The 21,764-nt window shown below is 39.5% G+C and overlaps 1 protein-coding gene across 1 annotated transcript in view; it reads left to right on the forward strand.

Annotated features, from left to right (window-relative positions):
* Nucleotides 1-232: 232 nt before the first annotated feature.
* PKHD1 (PKHD1 ciliary IPT domain containing fibrocystin/polyductin) overlaps nt 233-21,764 on the forward strand; it is a 364,705-nt gene continuing 343,173 nt past the window's right edge. Inside the window, exons 1-12 of the mRNA XM_037727929.1 lie at nt 233-362; nt 2,038-2,115; nt 2,759-2,909; nt 5,301-5,409; nt 8,996-9,053; nt 11,800-11,878; nt 13,150-13,224; nt 14,296-14,360; nt 14,902-14,941; nt 15,817-15,887; nt 19,227-19,328; nt 20,213-20,308. Coding sequence (XP_037583857.1) covers nt 311-362; nt 2,038-2,115; nt 2,759-2,909; nt 5,301-5,409; nt 8,996-9,053; nt 11,800-11,878; nt 13,150-13,224; nt 14,296-14,360; nt 14,902-14,941; nt 15,817-15,887; nt 19,227-19,328; nt 20,213-20,308 — 976 coding nt within the window. The 5' untranslated portion in view covers nt 233-310. The remainder of the gene's footprint in view (nt 363-2,037; nt 2,116-2,758; nt 2,910-5,300; nt 5,410-8,995; nt 9,054-11,799; nt 11,879-13,149; nt 13,225-14,295; nt 14,361-14,901; nt 14,942-15,816; nt 15,888-19,226; nt 19,329-20,212; nt 20,309-21,764) is intronic.

Below are 21,764 nucleotides of genomic sequence, written 5' to 3' on the forward strand. Positions count from 1 at the left end.
GGGGGACATATATACAATAAGCTGGTGGGACAAGGAGGGCAGAGTGGGGGTGATTTTATGTAAGGTTCTTAGATAATCCTTTTCTCCTGAGCTTAGAAAGATGGTGGGTCCATTTGAAGACACTAAGGCCATGTTTACCTCATATCCTTAATTTTGCAGGTTTCAGTAGAGCAAAATAATAGTATATAAACAAAGTGATTTTTTTTTTACTTTATTTTTTATAAAGCACAAAAGCTATGCTGCTCCAATCAAAACTGAAAATGTTTTTAATGTCTGAGCAATCTTAAGAGTATTGATTGAAGTGGACAGGATGCCTGCCTGGCTGATCTCTCTGATGAGTATTGAAGTACTACTTTTGGCAGGTGAGTAGAATGTGTTCTGAAGGAGTTATAAAGAACACAATAGGTTACCTTGAGAACTATTATTGACACTTAAAGTGTTAATTTGGTTGCACACCATAAATAAATGCATTTTTAACTTGCAAATCAAAAAATTGAATTAAAAATATTGTTTTTAGAGGAGGTGTTCAAGTATTTGCTTTTGGGTTTAAATTATCTGTTGAATAATTTTTTTTTTCTGTTTAACAGTTGAGATTATGTACTAAAATGTTACAACTATATACTTCAATTTTTAATGGCCAATAAAGATTGCTGTTATAGTGCAGAGCTTTTAATAACTTATAACCTTTCTTTTATAATTCCTTTTGGGCTATGTGATGTAATTCTTTTTAGATTTTACTGCCCTACCTTTCCAAAGAGAATAACTTGTCATAATGATTAGAACACTTATTGCAAATCATCTGTTCAGTTTTCTCTGTGAATTTGGTTATTCTCTGTATGTTTTTATGGCATTTGTTTTTGGGCTTCTTTAGATAGAAATATCTAATCAGCTTTGGAGGGTGGTCTAGTCTGTCTGGGGCTGCCGTAAGTGGTTGTTAATGTGACATGGTTCCCCACTACCCTCGGCTGTGAAATGCATCGTGAGAGTAACTGTAAATGGAAGTCCTGGGCTAGACACAGTTTCTGATAAGAAAACTACAAAGAATTCCATCAGTAACACTTTCCTTGCTTGTTACTTCACTGAGCAGCTGAATGATAATTTGCTGTCTTCCTTAAGTTGGCTTTCCCTTCATCAAGGCATGTCCAGGAACATCTTCAAAGATGGAGGGATTGATTAAGTCCCATGCTTAGCTGGTGATCTATACAGGAGAATCAAATCTAGCCTAGCATGTAAATTCCATACTTCTTTTTTTTTTTTTTTTTTTTTTTTTTTAAAAAAAAAAAAAAAAAAAAATTTTTTTTTTTTTTTTTTTAAAATTTAAAAAAAAAAAAAAAGAAATTCCGGCAATGATCCATACTTCACTCCCTCTCTAAGCAGTCCAGTCAAAAATCTAGGGAATTTTGTATTTATTTGGGAAGTCATTCTGATCTGATCATGAGGGGAAACTAGAGGACAGTATGTTAAGCAGGAGAATTGAAATAAGAACAGCTATTAGGTTGGTGCAAAAGTAATCGTGGTTTTGTCATTAAAAGGAATGCAAAACCACGACTACTTTTGCACCAATCTAATGGAAGTCTCTTTTTCCCTCCAGGGCTGAAAATAAGCGGTGATTTTACAGTGAAATATGGCCACCTGATTAAAGAGGGGGAAAGATAGCAGAGAGAGGTAGCGTGGGTTTGATCAGGACCCAAATACGTCCCTGAGGCTCTTCCCAAAGGAAGTAGAAATTCAGAATTGTCCTGATGAATGCAGGGTTTTTGAATGTCTAAGATGAAAGAAATTGGTCAAAATTTTTCTTAAAATGGGGCTTCTGATGATGTGTTCTGCATACCAGCAGTACCTGGTTAGAAATGTAAATTCTTGGGCCTGCCCCAGACCTACTGAACCAGAAACTCTGAGGGTGTGGCATAGCAACCTGTGCTTGATCAAGCCTTTCTGGTGATTATAATGCAGGTTAAATTTTGCTTTAAAATACTGGGGAAGCTAGTGGTTTTGAATCTGACCTTCAAAACCAATGTTTTTCTCACTTATTTACAGTACCTCACCTGACTTTACACATTGAACCTGAAGAAGGTAGTCTTGCAGGGGGAACATGGATCACAGTCATTTTTGATGGTGAGTTGGGGTTTTACTAAGTGCATGTTTCTTAGTGACCTACAATCCGAAAGAACCCTAGTCTTCTTTAGGTGTAAAAGTGTAAGGACACTTTTTGAGGACAGGTGTAAAAGTGGGCCTGAAGGCAGATGGACAGACTGACCAACTTCTGTCTTTCTAGATACTGGCTTGCTAATGTCACAAAGCAAAGCACATCATGCCATGACACATCTGTGTCCACTTTCCCATTCCATGCTGTGGGATGGGACTCTGGGATTTCTACATGAGACTAAATAGAAGTGTGTTGCATAGCACTCAGCAATGCGTCTCCCAGAATCTTGGCTATCTTCCTTAAAGACAGTCCTCTACTTGGGAGCTTCTACACCATTGCTCACCATATCCATCCCCAGCAGAGTAAAGAGTAAATCTGAGGTCTGAAAAATTCTTCTCTGGATTTAGGTGAATCTGAAGAGAGAAAACTCTTTCATAAAATCATAAATGAGAAAACTCCTTTATACAGCAGCTATGAGGAAATGAGGAGTATTAATTTAATCCCTGGGTGAATTTAATGTCTAACATTGCCCCCAGAATCCTAGCACAGTTTTACATTATCCTGTGTGGATGACAATTCTATTCAGCCAGAGATTTTTTTCCCTTGCATTAGGTTTGGAGTCGGGTATTCTCTACCCCAACAATGGCTCTCAATTGGAGATATACCTGGTGAATGCGAGCATAGTGGTGTCTGCACTGCTAAGTATCCCCTGTGATGTCTTTCCTGTTTTCTTGGATTTCCCTGTGGTGACATGCCGGACCAGGTATACTTGTCGGGCAATAGGAAGACCAGACAGGATGAGGGCTTTTTGCTTATTTCAGTAGCTTTTAGTGAAATATTAGAACAGCTTTCGCTATGATTCAATTGCCAGCTAGAGTTGTTTAAAAAGTTTCATGTGAATATACTTTCTAAAAGGTCCCTATCCGGGATCTAGAGCTTAAGGGAGAGTATGGGGAGGAACTCTGAGATATTCATAAGGAGAGGCTGGATTGTGTTTCCATTTGTTTTTTTGCAAAGAGTTCTATGGGTATTAAGGTTTTAATAAATGGTGCTGTTTTGCCATTGCAAATACTTATCTTTGGAATAGGCATAATTGCAATGATTGCACATAAACCCCAAACTGAAACTGATTAGTAAGGAAATTTGCTTTAGGCTCCGTTTGCTGAATTTGACATTACCTCTATTTAGAAGGTATTTTTATAGGATTCCAGGAAATCTATTTTTCTACTCAAGTTTTTGTTGCCCTGTGAAGTTTAGACTAGTTCATCTTCATTTTTATTTACTCATGCCTAAGTGCATAAAAATGGATGATTGGTTGAAGAAAAAAAATACACACACTGTTATTTCCTTTCCTTTTCTGTTCTTTCTTTGAATAAAAGTCTCCCCGTCTTCCATTTTTGGCTTTTGAAATCACCAACCATGCTATAAATGCCACCTCTCCCCTGAACTTCCAACTAAGTGTTATCTTTCCTTTTTTTTGAAAGAAGAAGAAACAACTTGTAGTAATTCATCCACAGGGTGTATGTGTGTGCACCCACACTTTTTTGTGCAATTCATCACCTCTGAAGAGATTTTTTTTTTGTTGGTAATTTACACAATTGTACAGCATGTGTAACCTTAATGACTCTGTGCCTCAGCCCTGAGTTTCTCATGACACTTATATGTCAGTGACTCACTTGTCAGATTCATCCTCACTGAATTAAGTGCTCTGAGGGCAGGGGATGTATTTAATCTCACCATTGTAATCCTCATGATGCATTGCTCAATACCTTATAAGTAGAAGATGTTCAATAAATGTCCTTTGAGTTGAACTTTTTTATAGCACTACTATTGTTTTTAAAAGTGGGTTAAATATTTTTCCTTAGGTTTTATGGTACATTTGGGCATAGACTTTCTGCAAAGACTTGCCATGAAATAAGTCAAAGCTCTGGAGATTTACATGTCCTATCTCGTTTATCCCAACATACTAATGATTTTAGGATGCACCATTGATTTTATGTCATCTTTTTAAAGAAAAGAAATATTACCCTATTAAATATACTAATTGATTGGAAGACAATATCAGATTCAATTAACATTTAACTGTGAAACAATATACAGTTTATCATCAACAAAATACTGTCTTACTCATCGTTATCATAAAAACACATAATTGTTTTCTTTAAAACAGCCATTGCAGCATCAAAAGCAGCACTTCACAATCAAAATATAATGTGAGCACAAATGTAATTTAAAATTTTCTATTTAGCCACATGAAAAAGTCATCAAAAGCAATAAATGAAATTAATTTTAATAATGTATTTTATTTAACTCAACATATCTAAAATATTATTTTAATATGTAATCTATATAAATTAATAATGAGATACCTTGTATGTTTTTTGCATACCAAGTCTTCAAAATTTAGTGTGGATGTTATAATCATGGCATATCTTAATTGGGACTACCTATATTTCAAGTGCTTGTTAAGTACGTAAGACTAATGGCTAACACAGTGGACAATTCAGATCTAAATATTTATGGTCATACTAAAGATTTTGTTGGGAAGGTTTGGAGAGGAGGCACTTTCTAAATATAGCTTCTTTCTTATTCGTCATATTCGTCCTCTGACAAAAATCAACATGGATGTCAGCCTCAGGTGGCAAAGAAGCCATTGTGATATTTGTAAAAAGAGGAGACAAGATTCAGGACTCTCTGTTTTGATGGCTACATGAAGTGTTTATGGGCTGCTTGGACAATTATCAGAAAGAGCCTAGGATTCAAGGCCTACTTTGTCCTTAACCTTTGAAGTTCATACACATAAGTCTCTTAGTTTTTCTGAGATTTTTTTAAAACGTGGAAATGGAATAGATTATTTATCAAAGTCTCTTTCAATTCTTAAAGTCCTATGAACCTATGATTCTGAGAAACATGACATATTAAAAACAATTCAGGGAGTTTCAACACAAAAAATCATAACCACTTTTGCTGAAGGACCCAGTTCTTAACGTCTAATAATTATGAGAGGATCTAGGAGGCAAAAGGTGATTGATAGGAATCCTTGGTTAGCTCTGTTTTACAAGTGGAGGGAGGAAATTTGAAGTGGTCAAGTGGGCTGCTAGCTCTGGGAATTCATGGTTTTTGATTCATAAGGATTTCTACTTTTTGTCCTCAGATCTCTGCGATCTGAAGCACACGAGGGTCTGTATTCCCTGGAAGCATACTTCGGGGGTCAGTTGATAAGCAGCCCAAGTCCAGGACTACGAGACAGGTGTACTTTCAAGGTGGGTTCTAAGGCTGGAGGAAGGTATGTTTACATAGTCTGAGGGTGTACTCATGTTGCTGAAAGGCACATTGTAAATGAGCCAGAGTGTCTGCTTGACTGGGTTAAAAAAATGGTGGATGGTAATGACAGTTTCTTAGATTCTACTAACGAAAGATGAATGTTAAACACTTGTGTGTCAGCCTCTAGCAAAATGCTTAATGTAAATTGTCTAATTCAATGCTCACAATTTTATGAGGTAGCTATTTACTGTTGTTTACAAATGAACAACCTGAGGCTCAGGGAGATTAAATAATTGGCCCATGTCGTCTGGTAGTAAATGGCAGAACCAAGATTTGAACCTGCGTCTGACTCTAAATTCTCTCCTAAACAGAAGCCCATAGAGGGGCCACCAAGATTACCTTTGCAGATCAGTGTTTCATTTTATAGCTTGGATCATGCTGAGTCTCAGCATGGTGAGGAGACTCAAGGACCCACATTCCTTGGTGAAGAGACCCAATTTCTACCTCTCCCCCTGCTTCCTGGTATATTTCTGCTAGTCTTTCCAACACTGAACCAAAAGGACATCTGCTGCTGGAATTCTCCTTCATGCTTAGGGAGATGAAAAAGGAAGCAGAGAGAGAGAGAGAGAGAGAGAGAGAAACTTTAGGAAGCCATGCCTGACTTATTTTACAGTCTTGATAACTATACCAGGAGTTTGTTTATATTTGGTTCAGTCTAGTGTCCATTTCAGATTAGTTTTATATTAAAACAATCTCTGAAAGGTAGGTCCTAGACAGTTTATAAAAGGCAGAGATTTGGCAGTACTCCTGTGGATGTGGTTGCACTTCACATGGGGTACCTCTGTTTAAGAGCTGTTTCAAAACATACAATGTAGTCACTAATTAACGCTCCTTCAGAATAAGGCTTCATCTTGTAAATTCATCTCTCCTACGATCCACATTTCATATAGGCTCTTTGTTTTTAAAATTTCGAATTTGCTGTTGTTACAGGTTTAATAATTTGTGTCTTAATCCAAGAGAATCTTGTTTTCTGGAATTTTGCTTTCGCACATATGCAGCAGAAAGAAAAATCATTATATCATTTTTTCTTACTAAGAGCCGCACCACTGCCTCTATCCTGTCTCAGGGAACATAACAGAAAAGAGAAGGCCAAACATGCTTCTTAATCACCATGATCCTTTTCACCTCAGATGGTAGTTTTCCTACTTATTAAAAGATTTGTTAGAGAGAGAGGGGGAAAGAAGAGAAATGCTTCCTAAAATTGCACATGAAAGAAAACAGGTCCATCAGTGGTTCAACTATGCTGGCGAGTTGATGAAAAATCACCAGGGGACGCAGTTAATGAGAGGCATTCCAAGCTAAAGAAAACATGGCATGTCTCTTTGTTTTGGGACTGGGACGGGGGGAACCATGAGTATTAAAAATTAATCCCATCTTGCCAGTCCACTGCAAAGAGCCTGCTGTGGGCACTGACAAGTTTGAATAACTCACAGAAGGTTGGTCACACAGCTGGTGGCTGCGGCTTTCTCATCCTAATCTGCCGCATTTCCTCTCCCCTCTCTTGCTTCTGCTGACCTCACTGGGGCCCGAGGAGCAGCATGCGGGAAGCTTGATTTGGAAGCTCATTAATTTTTCACTTTGTCATGTCTCTAGCCTGGTGGGTGACCAGGTGCCTGTTTCTCTTAGAAATGTACTATGTTACGTTGTGTCAGCTCAGAGAGAATCACAAGTGAAGCCCTTTTTGAGGCTTAACCCCAAGCCTGGCCCACCACAATCTCAGGTGCTGGGAGGGAGTAATAAAGGAGTCGCTTTATTTCCCATGGAAGTCCAGTCACAGGATTACAGACTGAGCGGTAGCTCTTATATTTCAGGTTGAAATAGAGAGGTATGCTTCCTTATTTGGTTTGGACTTGGTTGGTCCAGCTGCCTCAGCTTCTAAACATCTGTGAGATGGGTCGATAACCCCTACTCTGCTTCACTAGGCTCCTATGATATAGTCCAGTTGAAATAATGTTGGTACAAAGGCCTAGGGGCAGTGGTTGGCTGGGAAGCTGGGGTGGGGATTGAATGTTTGGCAGGTGTGTGCATAACTGTATTAATCTTTATCTTTTGGTGAGACCAGAGCCAGCTCCCAATTTGTGAAGTCACAGCATTGTTATTTTGACCCCGTGACGGCACATATTTTCTGTGAACTATTTTCTAACTTTTTCCTTTAGAAAGTGAGGAAGCTAGCCTTCATGGCAGACTGTACAGCATACAGATCAATACTTAAAACCTATGCTTGGCAAGCCACCATCAGTTTTGTTGAAATGTCTGTTGATTCTCAATGTCTGATTAGGGCTGTTGATTAACAACCGAGTTATTCTTTGGTGATATTCTCTCTGGGAAGGTGGACTCCTGGGGTGCTGGAAGCAGACCAAACAAAACAATTTGCTGCTGTAATTTGTTTTGCAAATGGGAAGCACTGTAGGTTGTGTGGAATGGTGGTAGTCTAGGCATCTGGAGGAGGTTGGGGGGTGGTGGGGAAACCAGGTCTGTTCCTAGCTGAGTCATTGGCTCACAGGTCAAGCCTTAGTCTGGCCATTCCATCCTTAAGCTTTCCCGTTTCTTCACACTGGCCCTGATGTGATTTTCTGATGGAGTAATGCACTAATCTTAGACTAACCCAGATGTCTACAGGTGAGATGGAGTTCCTGGGATTGCCTCATTCTCACCTGTCCTTCCAGGTAGTATATCAGTCATCCCAGATTGGGTGACTCTATTCATGCGCAAAAATTCAAATGCTGTCTACATATCAGTCTATGCACAGAGACACAGCAGCGACTCAGTCAGGCATTGCCCCTGCTTTAGGAGCTTATGGTTAGCAGAGGGTGTGCTTTGGGGACAGGGCCATTGTAACATGATTTGGAATGCCACCTCCAGGCTTTTTCAGGCTCACACTGCTCCCATTGACGCTGCTTTCCTCCTCCTTGAAGCACAGTGTTGCTCCCCATTCCTTGAATCTTTTGAGTTATTTCTCTCACAGCAGGGACCCTCCATTTCCCTACTAAGCACCTCAATTGTGTGCCTATCCAACATCTCATTTTTTGTAGCTTCCTGATACCTGCCAAGGTGCTGACTGATAATGATTTAAGTTTTCATCCAATTAAATAAGTGTATTCCTTTCTAGAAAAATCAAAATCTTAAAGGCCCCCCAAAACATCAGATTGCAATAATGGAATTAAAAGACTGACATTCTGCATAAAAACCTGTCTACCTTTCCTTCTAGTAAAACGTGTTCTTGGGTATAAAAGGCGGGCAAGTAGAAACAGGCTTGTCAAGGTTTGGACAGTATGGTACAAAATGGAGGGCTATGTGACCTTAATAAAATTACCTCTACCTCATCTATAGTAGAGATATGATAATATCCGTCATTTCTGTTTCATAGAAATATTAGGATAAAAAGAACTAGATAGATGTGAGGTTAACATGAGGAAAGGTAACCATTTATTACCTTCAAGTAATGCTGTCTGAGTAACATTTGTGCCTCCTGTGTTTGTGAACATTTTAATGACATGCTCATTTGTGGTAATATTTTCTAAACAGTTTTCCAAGGCACAGACACCCATCGTTCACCAAGTTTATCCCTCAAGTGGAGTTCCAGGTAGGAAATATTCTATTAAAATAGGAATAATTGTGAATCTCTTTGCCAAGGCTTGTTGCAAACCTAGGTGAGTGGTTTTTATGAGTGGGAAAATTTAGCTTCTTGTTTGATGCTGTTTTGAAAATAAGAGTCAACCTCCGGTTCATTTTTTAACTTGCTTTGGTTTTACCTCGGGCACTTCTGCTCTATTACTTCACTGAAAACAAAAGGAATCCAAACATGAAAAGAGAAAGAGGCCGGCAAAATCAAATGAGCTGATGGTGGAGACTGGAGGAAAGAGGAATTATCCTGCTTTTAACTTTATAATCATTCACATAATAATAAACCTTTGTTAAACCCTTACTGGGTGCCAGGCTCCAGTCCAAGCTCTTCAGATATCTTCTAGATCCTCACAAAAACCGGACAATAGAAGAGCTATTCTTATTCTCATTTTGCAGATGAAGAAATGAGGTAGCAAAAGGTTAAGAAATTTGCCTAAAGTCATAGAGATAATAAATATTACAGCTGAGATTTGAACCAGACAGCTAGATCCAGAGTGGCCCATATATCCACCATTTTGTCATGTTTTGAGTAGCATTGGGTGCCACTTGGTAGACCATTAACTCTAGTCTTCATCTAGGGGTTTTGTTTATAAAGTTAGAGAGCACACAGATATGTAAAAGCCAGGAGGATAGAAAAGAAGATTATACAAAGCTGGGGGATTTACATAAAAGGAGAAGGGATTGCAACTGAGAAGTGGATTCAGGAATTGGTAAATCTGGCTTAAAACTAAGTAGCAAACACAACTAGGATTATATATAATTTGCTGTCTGATTCCTGCCAAATTCCTACCTTTATTTAAGGTTTTTCATTTGTTAGGGTTTCCAAAATGGCACGAATGTGCTAAAAAGTTGCTAAATTTTTATTATAATCGTGCCTAAATGCTTAGAAGGATCTTGTTTTGATTGGCTCAATTGCTCAAGCATGTCAAAATGAAGATCTAAGTTACTGAAGAGCATTTGTATATTTTCTGTGTTTGTGTGTGTAGGCACAGATTATGTGTGAGTGAATTTAAATTATATTTTGGACAATGATGAATTTGGCATCCTCTTAGTCCTGTGGGTTTTCTGCAGATCTGTTCCTTTCCATTTGTCGGAATAATGAGGATCTGATATTTTATGAAAAAGGGATGTGGTCTGTAAACACTACCTGAAGACATTTGGGTCCCTGCTGCTCTGGTGTTAGAAGCTCCAGTTTAGATGGCAGATATCTTGTTAGGGTGAGGTATGAGGAAGGAGCCAGCCATTAGAGGTGTGAAATGGAATGTCAGCTGGCACCCAGATCTGCCAAGCCTGTTCCTCCCACTGAGCTGGAGTTCTGCTCTGTGTCTCTTCCACCTTCTGGGGGAAGGATTGGTGGCTGGCTGGGTTGGAGTGGTCCTTCTGGGCAGGATCCACACGACTGCATCTTTTCAATCACTTTCCAGACAATTACTTTCATTTCATTTGGGAAGCCTGCCCAGCGTAGCAGCCAGGGAGATGGGGGAGGTGTCAGGGACAAGAGGGACGATGCTTTCTGAGCAGTTGGATTTCTACACGTTGTTAGCAGTCTTTCACGACGACATGGAATCTCCCAGCACTGTGGTCTGGTGTGGCCATTTGTCAGCCTCTGTTGGCCATCTTTGTTTAGAAACAAAACAAAAGCCCACAGAAATTCCTAACTTCTGCAATCTTTCATTAGTTTTTAAAATTGTGCCTGTCAAAGCCAGAAATCATACCCACCAAGGCTAGGGAATCGATCTATTAGCCCTATTGAAATTATAATTATTCTTCCAGATTTTTTTTTTTTACCAGTAACAGGAAACTTGAGGCTCCATGTTTCTGCCAACTCTGTGACCTTTGTCTGTCTTTAGGTCTTTCCACCCATGCACCTATAAAATGGTAGCTGTAATACCTTCTGAAATGTTTCTATTATTTTAGTGCAGTCATCCAATGACTGTAGATGAAAGTCACTTCTTATTAATAATACACAAGTGCAGTATGAAGGGAACATCTTTTTGGTCACATTCTTTGGTGACCTTCAGTGTCCATAAAGAGTCTTCTGGATTTCATGACCTCATGAGTCCCTCAGTACCCTTTTCTCTTCCATTCCTTGAGGTTTATATCACTAACCAACATTCTCTCATCTCTAAACATTGTCTGTGATGGTAGAAGATTAAGTATACATGGTTAAATATTGTAACTATTTGGAAGGCGCATACTTGGGATCACTGAGAACCCATCCGATTGTGTGATATGAGCCTCTTCATATCACATGTTCATTTTAGCAAGTGTCCAGAGGAAAGTCTCATGAAGTCTGGGGCACCCCAAGGCACATTGTTCTTAAATCTCATGTTGGGTAGATGGTCTCCACAGAGCCAAGAGAATGTAACAGGGCAGTATGTGGAAATAAGCCCTTCCTTTCTGAAACGTTCACACCTCTGGGTCTGTGAAGAAGACCCATTATTCTCCTTTCTATGCTCCACGTGTAGATGATTATGACTGTGATTGAAATAATTGCTTATTTTAGCTTTTATATTGCGTAATATTGATCACTAAATCATACCCTTGACCTTATTGTTATACAATTTATTAAAAGTATTAATTTTCCGGGTCATGACCAGCTTTGCCATATTGGTTATATGTAATCAAAAAGAAACACAGTTTTTATTATACATTGAGAGTTTGAGCTAAGTCCATTGAATTAAAAAAAATTCTTATTCAAACAGGAAAACTAATACATGTATATGGCTGGATTATCACTGGAAGATTGGAAACTTTTGATTTTGATGCTGAGTACATTGACAGGTAAGTATGTGTTTGTTTTTGTGTTTAACTAGTTACATGCATGCTGCATGGCTTCCTGGGACCACCTTCCCTGACAGCAATAAATTGTAAGCCGTTGGCACAGAATTGCTATTTTCCTCTTTGCGGTTTACGGTCCCTCATGAGCTTGGCTTCAGCAAACTTTGTTAATGTAATTGCAACTGGTCAATTAAGCTTATCTATTTATTTACTGACAACTAGTCATTCTGGGCTCAGTGTGAAATGAACTATAATTGCATCAGTGGATTTTCATTTTGAATTCTCACCCTTCCTTCCTTTGTTTCTCAGGCTGAAATAGATTCTTTATAAAATAATGTGTAAACCCAAAAGCGCATTATAACTTTCTTATTTGGTTGTTATCCATTTGTGTATTTAGAAATTGTATTACTGGGATCAGAGGAAAACATGGACACAGGTACTAAAAGCCATAGAGCTTTTAATGTTTTCTGGAAATGATTAGGACGTCAACATGGCTTTCTTCACTGGAGATGTGGTGGAAAGTGTTACTATTAAATCATCTACACTAGAGAGAGAGGAGAACAAGACAAAAAGTGTTGAAATTATTGAAATTGTTGAGTTTGTGGGAAGCTCTAAGCAACTGTAATCATTCAACAAATGAAGCAATTATACTGAGGATTTATAAGGTAGAAGGAAAATAATCTTACTATATGCTCAGCTGCATAGATTCTATACATGGTGTCTAATTTTTCCTTCACTCTGGATGCGTTGGGGGCATCCTCTTCTATTCTACTCCGTTTGTCTGATTTTACCCTAGTTGAAGAGAACATGATCTGATTACTCTCAAGATTTACATTTCTGGCATTAAGCAATAGTCAACTTACCTTACAAGAAAATTACTCTTGTTGTGGGGGATAGAAACTCCTAGTACATCCTTGGCAATGTGCCATATTTGCTAATTGGTTCCATCTCAGCCTTGGTTTGGGATAAAGCCTGTGAAAGAGGGAATAAAGGCATAAATGCCGTGCTATAGAACAAATATAGCCAGTGTGGAGACGATGAAGGTTTTTTGGGAAGGGGGAAATATTTTCTGTTTAATGTGAAAGCATTAGCCATGAGTGCACCCCTACTCTCTGCTGAGAATTTGACTTAACATCCACTTGAGACACAGCCTTCAGCCACCTGCAATGTTGTAGAATAATTCATAACCATGTTTCCTCTGAGTTTTGTGAGGAATGTTTATTGGGAGCATTGCACAATTATCCTTTGTCTTGTCTTTTCTTTTTTTAATCCAGCCCAGTGATCTTGGAAGCTCAAGGAGACAAATGGGTTACTCCTTGCTCTCTTGTAAACAGGCAGACGGGAAGCTGGTGAGAGTCTTATTTATCTTGCCAATGCATATGCTTGTAAGTTCTTCTACATGGATGCAACACACGCTCTCTCTGTCTTTCTTTCCCCACTCAACACATACCTGTTTTTCTTTTCTAAAATAGAAATCACACATAGCTATTGACTGCCTTATCTTTAGGCTACTGAAAAAGACACAGGGATTGATTCAAAATGCATGTTGAAGTGGATGCCAAAAACCTTCCTTGAAAACACATAAACACATAGCTAATACTTGTTAGAGGCTTACTATAGGCCAAACTCTGCTCTAATGCTTTACATTGAAGTCACCCAATAATCTTGGGAGTATGTACATTTATTAGTCTCATGTTACAGATGAGGAATTTGAGACACAGAGAAGTTAAGTAACTTGTGCAACGTCCCAAAATGAGCAAGTGGCAGACCTGGGATTTGAACCTTGTCTCACTAACCAGCCCCCAGAGTTCATGATTCTAACCACTATGCTTCAATGACTAGCAAAGGTAAAAATAACTAAAAAATTTAGAAATAAGTTTCTGCACACTCCAGTTCAAATATTCAACATTTTGCTGGATTTTTGCTTCACTCTGGACAGGATGGGTTGCCCTTCCTTAGAGGCCGTTACAAGAATGACACTGTCTGGTTTCAGTTTTCCATACCGGTGTATAGTAGAGCCAGGTTCTACACTTGTGCTAGACTTCCTGTGCCTGCATTTTGTTAGCTCAGGATTATCCTTTCTGGGGCTCATACTTGATAACAGATTGTTTTTTTTTAAATAAGTGTTTTGCTATACTTGTCATATGATGCATTTGAAAAGAAAGGACCAAATGCTTAGGGTAATACTAGTTAGTACTAGGGCAAGTGCTTAGGGTATTACTAACTAGTATATATATGGGGTAATACTAACCAGTATTACCCTAAGCATTTGCCTTAATGAACTCATTATACCTTCAGTACCTACCATTTTCTCTGGCAAATTTGTGTTATCTTTTGTTTTCGACTTTCCTGGTTAATGAATCAGATCTTGTGGCAATGAGTTGTCTGTTCATTCTTACCTCAGTTTGTCTTTTCCTTAGTTATCCTATTCAGGAGGACCACGGTCTTGGGACTCTGCAGTGCCATGTGGAAGGCGATTACATAGGTCTGTTAGAGAAGTAACGTAATTTTAAAGTCGTATCCATTTCTTTCTCTGTATCCAACACAAAAACAATTGTAAGATTGAGTCTCATGAGGATAATAATAATAATAACAGCAATTACTATTTGTTGAGAACTCCCTGGAAAACATTACGATATGAAACAGCTCATATAGAAACCAATTTAATGGTCACATAAACCTGTGAAGTTGAAGGGATTATTTTGGTTTTGCAGGTGAGAAAATTGAAGCTAGTTACCAGTAGATCAATATTTAAATTATGCTCCATCTAACGCCAAGCCTGGGCTCTTCCCTGCTATGCAATACTACTTTTGCCCTTTTATTGCTGGAAGTACAATTGTTAATGATGCTAAGCCTCTGAGGTGGTTTTTTTTTTTTTTTGGTGGTTGGGGGAACCACTAAAGAAATTACAGGTTTGGATGGTAATTTGATGATATTGGAGTCTTTGGGCTTATGAAAGCAGTGGTGGCCTGGCCCAGAAGATTCATGCAGATTCCTGAGTTAATATGTGTTTCTTTGTGTTACAGGCTCCCAGAATGTTAGCTTCTCAGTATTTAACAGAGGCAAGTAAGTAACTAGGAATAGAAATAGGCAAATTTGTCTTCATTTTATGCTATCTCTCTCATCTTGCTTACTTTCTTTATCTTTTTATGATGAAAAATTTTAAACATATACAAACAGAATAGCATAATGAGACCACATGTGCCTTCATGACTTTTTTTACTTGAGTGAATAAAATTGTGTCCTCTTCTCTCATCTGTAGGTAATGTGTGTTTCAATATGGTGGCGGTGTAGAATTTTGGGAATTAATTCTTAAGTAATCTCAAAGTACTATAGGTTGAAAACTGTCACATGTGTCTTCTGAGGAGCATGGTTTCATGAAATGCATTGTATCATCCAGCAAGTGCCTTCTTCAAGATGGAAGGGGTCCACATTTCATCACACTTGGAAGTGATAAATTAGGATTCTGTATTTCTGGATCCTTACCTTACATTTTGCCCATATGTGATTTGACAGGTGTTTCTGTTAAAAGTGCAGGGTCTAATTGATAATAATTGCATTGTAATGACAGCAACACATTATATATAGCTCTACAGCCCAAAGTATGGAGAATGTATCTCTTTCTCATTTTGGAAAAATGAAATTAATATCTGTTGAATATTGACTATAGGCCAACTAAGGACTAGGCCTTTTCACACTTATTTTGCGGAATGTTTGTGACACCCTATGAAGTAGGCATTATTCCCATATGATAATTTTATGTATCAGAAAACAACTTTGTCTCATTGGTATTGTTCTGTAGTCATCCAAGGGAGCTGCTGTTTCAACTGTGCTAAGGATCAGTAGAGGTTAGTTCCCAATCTTCCTTTCAGGCAGCCAACCAAAAAAATACAATCCCAGATGATATTTTCATTCAAAACAGAACTTCGTATTTTTCAAAGGTCAATGGTCCACAAGAAGGCATGGCTGATCAGCGCTAAACAGGACCTTTTCCTGTACCAGACACACTCAGGTACGATTTCCCTTCACCATGTACTCCCTTCCCTTGTGCCTCACACAACGTTGGTCCCTCTTTCCCTATTTTTTGGCCATTTCCTGATGACCATTAACATCTGAAGCTCTCCCTATGATCACAGATGGCATCTTGGTTTTGGTTGAGATTAAATTGCTTGTATCCATGTCAAGTTTAGTTAAGACATTAAAAAAGACTTGATAATAAGCTTCTATACAAAGTCTATGAATCTAAATTGAGTAAAAGAAACAAGAGTCTTGCTTTATTCTATGTTCTGAAAGTAAAAGAAAAAAGATGACACTTAAAAACTCTTAGAGCACATCTTTCCAGTTACTTGAACATCTGTCTCTGAACATTCATTCAACAATTTATGAATAACATGGATGTTAAGCTGTTCTGTTGCCATCTGATGAGTAAACCCTCACACTAAAAAATAATGTGAAAATTGGAAACTTGCATGGAATTGTGAACTCGATTTGGTAGTAGAAAGCTGACTACTAAAGAATATTTAGGTTCTAGAATGGAATACAGTCACACAGCCACTGAAGAAATTTCTGTGAGGAAGATTCAGATTCCAGAAGCAATGAAAATCTACGTTTGTCAGAAGTGCAAGATAATTCACAGGTCATGGAGCAAATGTCATTTACTCTCCTGCAACAGCTGAATTTTGACCCTTATTGTTTCTTTCTTTGAACAGTATAACTAGTCTGTTTGGATTAAGTTTGAAGAAGCGCTCAAGGTGGTAGTGATAGTGATAGGTGCTGCAGGAAGAATGTCAGACCCTTGCTAAGTGTCTTACATGTGATCTCAATATTTATTTCACTTAAGTATGAGATGGGGTAACATTAGCCCCATTTTACAGATGAGGAAACAGACTCAGATAAACATCTTGTCCAAAGCCAGATGTCTTAGTGCTAGAATGTGTAGTTCTAATTCCACATCTTATGTCCATAGCCAATATGTGGTGGGAAGTACAGTCTTCTTGCCACCCCACTCCAAGGTTTGTTGTGAGCCTGCCCATTACCATCAAACCCTGGAATGATTGATGGGCTGACAGGTGTCTCTGATGACACAGCTCTTTTACATTTCCAGGGCCAATGTCTTCTTGGGATCAGGACTTACAGGCCAGAACTTCTTCATAGCAGAGGAGGCTGTACGAAGATGGGGTGTGCACAACTGCAAAGAGCCCTGGGCTGAGCTCTTCAGGGGCTGACATTCAATCACTAGTTGAGCATGGTTAAGCCTTTTAAGCTTTCTGAGCCTCAATGAAACATCTCTAAAATGGACAAAGTGGCACTTATCCTTCTTATTCCAAAAGTGGCTTAAAGAGTTAGAGGAGCAAGAATCTTGTAATTCATCCAGTATTTCTCTTTCCTCCTCTTTTCCATATCCATTCGATCACCAATTGCTGCCAGTTTTTATCTCTTATTTATGATGTATCTGTACAGCAAGTGCCTGTTTCTGGACCCCATCACCTCTTGTGTTACATGCTGCAGTGGTTTCTAGAGGCCCCAACTTGCTCTCTGCCTCCTCAAGCCCTTCCCCTTGCATGAAGCGTCTGTCTGATGCATGGTTTCTTCCTGCTCACCATCCTCTGATGGCTTGCTATCCCTCACTGGAAATAGGCCAAGCTTCTGATATCCTTGTTCTCTCTCTCTCTCTCTCTCTCTCATATTCCAGCAACACTTACATGCACTGTGCAATTCCTTCTCTCCACACTCAGGCTATCTTTTGCTTTAAATGCCCTCTCCTTTTCCACTTTGCTAGGCCACTTCTAATTCATCCTTTAAGACTCAGATTAGTGTCATCTCTAAACATTTTCTTCTATACCTCAATACTCCCACTGTACTCCTCAGTTTCTCTATTCTTTCATATACTCTCTAATTTCTCCAACCTAAGGTATTAAATGATAGTTTTGCATACCTGCCTTACAATGCTGATCTTCTCAAAGGACAGGAACTGTTTTGTATTCATCTTTATATCCCTAGTGCTATATAATAGGTGCTCTGTGAATGTTGAAAAAAATTATCAATTATCTACAACTATGTTAAAAGTTTAAGAACTTTATAAATTGTTTTGTCTTTGATCTGTGTAATTTTAAATGCATAACAAAAGAATGTGTTAATCTCTACATAAAACTGATACAAAATTCCAGTGCCGGTGGGGAAAAAAAAAAGGAATTATAAAGTAGTAGTTTAAAAGCACGGGGTTATTATAATTAGTGGTGAATTTTGGTATTTGAGGGCAAGGGATCAATCTTTGCCCCCCATATTTCTCCTCTGCTTTGTCTCATGGGCAAAAAGCATTATAAAATATCCTCATAAAATGTCTATTTTTAGGTAGTAACCATTCATCATTAGGCTTTGTACCTTCAGTTTACACAAAATACAACTCCTCTTTTCCCTGGAGGGAATCAATCTTAGAAATGTCAAAGTTTGATCACAGGAGAGGAAAGGATGAGATAAAGCTATGTGTCGCATTACTGTAGGTAATTTCTTTTCTTTTCTTTTCCTTTTTTTTTTTTTGTGACAGGGTCTCCCTCTGTCACCCAGGCTGGAGTACAGTGGCATGATCTCTACTCACTGCAACCTTTGCCTCCTGGGTTCAAGCAATTCTCCTATCTCAGCCTCCCGAGTAACTGGGATTACAGGGGCACACCATGACACCTGGCTAATTTTTGTATTTTTAATAGAGACGAGGTTTCACCATATTGGTCAGGTTAGTCTTGAACTCCTGACCTCAGGTGATCCACTCAACTTGGCCTCCCAAAGTTCTGGGATTACAGGCATGAGCCACCGCACCGGCCGCTGTAGGCAATTTCAAACAATTAGGAGTAGCATAAAAGAACTGGGTATGAGGTATGATGTGCGAGCATTCAGTGTGGGGAAGAGTAGGAAATTCCTCAAGACAGTGAAAGTCATTCTTCTGCTTAGAGTGAATCATGATTAATATGGGTGAACTGAAGTCTTTCCCAGTGTACCCAAAGTTGATGGCTCCTTGTGTTGTAATTTACTGTTCCCTGACTTGTCAATATTGTCCTTGAGGTCAGGAGACAGATTTTCTAAGAAAACATCATGATACTTAGGGACTTTAGCAGATACCATGAACAACTCCACATTTCCCCCTCCTTTCAAATATTGATCCTGGATGATACGTATTTCTAGTCCTTTTCTTATTATGTGCATTTTAAAACAGTAATTACCAGAAAAAACTCAACTTGTTGCTGGACTTAGAAAGCTAAAGCAAGAAATTATTAATGTCTCCTATTATTATATTATTATCTGGGTCATATTCTGATCTATATTTAAAAGCTAACTTTTTTTTTCCAAACTCTTGCAGAAATATTATCTGTGTTTCCAGAAACTGGGAGCCTTGGGGGAAGAACAGACATCACAATTACAGGAGACTTCTTTGACAGTTCCGCCCAAGTTACCATCGCAGGTAACTATCTTGAAGTGGCTGAAAATAGTTCATAGTTTCAGCTGCTTTAGGAGACTATATGTCTGTCTAGCATGAGAGGTGCAGGAGGAAGCTCGCTTTGCTCCTTCTGACTTACCGTGTTTGATAACTCAGGTGTTTGAGACCAGGTGGGATCTCAGTCCTGCAGTACATGGGTCACAGGAACAGGATGTCCTGTAGACACACTCACAATTCAGAGGCAGTTCCCTCAGGTGCCCCTAGCTTGTGAGTGAAGGGAAAGAAAGAAATACAGCTGCTTCTTGACAAAGGTTTACTCTTAATAAAAACAGCCCCTTTCTTCACTCTTCCTTGTTAGCTATCTTGATATAGACAAGCAGGAATGGGTGGGCATTTGCTATGCAGATTACTCTGGAGTTGCCCCACACCCCAACCTTGGCAAACCCTTTTGTGGATCTTTCTAGAGCCTTTTGTTCTTCCAGTTCCTGTAGTTGGTGGGATGCTTCTGTAGTTGGTGACACCAAGGATACAGGAGAGTGTCCTCACACTGTCATGCCACACTTACCTCCCACGCTTGGCCAAGTGGTTCAGTACGTCCCCAGTGAAGAGCATTCCATTGTGTGTCTTTCCTTCTGAATACTCCAAGCTGCCCTATGCTCCGCACTCTCTCTTTTCTCCTTCAATTGGGGTGACAGCTTTTGCTATTCCATCTATATCTAGCCCTTTACCTTAGAATAGGAGCCTGTCTACTTCAGTCTGGTCTTGCCATCACATCTTCCCACTGCTTCTTCTCTCTCTCTCTCTCTCTCTCTACACACACACACACACACGTATATATACACATATCTGTATATGTATACCTATACACACATACACATATGTACATAAATTTCTTTAATTCCCTTTAGGTATTCCATGTGATATTAGACATGTGTCTTCCAGGAAGATTGAGTGCACCACTCGGGCTCCAGGAAAAAATGCGAGGCTCACCTCCCCTCAGCCAGGTAAGGAAACCACCAGGGCTGTTCAATGAACTCTCTAGTTATAGCTTTAATCATGAGGGACTGGTGAGTAGAAATAAAAGTGAATTCTGATCTCATCTATTTGACTGGCTAACTCAGTGGGCCCTGGGTCCACAATACCATCGTCAAGGCTATCCTTTCAGGAAGTCTCTTAGCTTTATTCAGGTTTTTCGTGACATTGTGCATCTAGCCCCAGTTGGATGTATGGCCAGTGGCAGCCAGAAGAGACCATGATCCAGAAAGCATAACTGCCCTCAAGATATTGTTACAGCTACTGGAGGAAACCCCCAAACTGCCCTCCTTCATTTGATGGGTCTGTTGCACGTCCACTGGCTAAGAAGGCAGGAGCATTAGAGTCTGCTCTGCTCAAAACAACAGCATTAGACAAGGCAGGAGAGTGGGGCACAATGGGATGCATTAAAATATGAATTTTTCTCCCCTGTCGGCATCTGTCTGCTGCTTTGAAAAACAGGGATGTGTTGTGATGCTGCCACCAGCTTACGCCCGAAGTAGGCAGAAATGGAGGCGGCAAGGGAGCTTTCAGCTGTCCTCTATTTAAAATGTCCTACCCCACAGCAGCAAATTAAGAGCATTATACTGGAGCACTTTTCTGCTGAGCATTAGAACCGAAGGCTCAAGTGTAGTCAGGGATGAAGGGCGGTTGGTGTGTTACCCAGCTGGGAACCACAGGCTGCACATCTGTGCCCAAGGGGCTGACTTAATGGTTAAACTACAGGCGGCCGAGAGTCAACTCTAGAGGCACAGCACCTACGAGGAAAGTTGCCCAGCAGGGGAAGAAACGTTTCTAAAGAAAGGCCATTCAGGTGTGAAAATGCATGCAGAGTTTTGGCTTGAGAATTCTCCAGCTCCCAGATCTGCAATTTTAACTCAGGGAGGGCTTCCATCCAAGGAAACAAAACTGCTGAAACAAGTAGTTGGGATAATGTGTGCTTCCTGTCAGGAAATAGAGAGGCTGCTCCCTTTTTGAGTATTTATTTCCTGCTTTCCCTGCTTGGGTAGTGGTAGGATAATTTCCTGAATGCAGCTGGTTTTGACAGTTAGTAATGTCCTTTATGAAGGGCTTTTGAAGCTTCTTCCACAAAAGCCCAGCAAATTACTATGTAAACCAATCGTTTTCAACCAGGGGCAACGTTGCCCCTCAGGGGACAGGTAGCAATGTGTAGAAGCCTGTTTGGCTGTTAGACTGGAGGTGGTGGTGGTGGTCATGGTGGTGATACTGACATCTAGTGGGCGGGGCCAGGAAGGCTGCTAGACATTCTGTAATGCATAGGGCACCCTCTCACAACAGTTACCAGCCGATACAGTAATGCTGGGTTGAGAAATCCTGGTTTTGTTGAGAAATGCTGAGTGTATGATTGCTGAGAAATACTGAGTGTAGGATATATTGTTTACCAAGAAGAACCATGGCAAGGAAAAC

Source organism: Cebus imitator, unplaced genomic scaffold (assembly GCF_001604975.1).
Source record: "Cebus imitator isolate Cc_AM_T3 unplaced genomic scaffold, Cebus_imitator-1.0 Scaffold248, whole genome shotgun sequence".
In the NCBI taxonomy this organism is placed as follows: Eukaryota; Metazoa; Chordata; class Mammalia; order Primates; family Cebidae; genus Cebus; species Cebus imitator.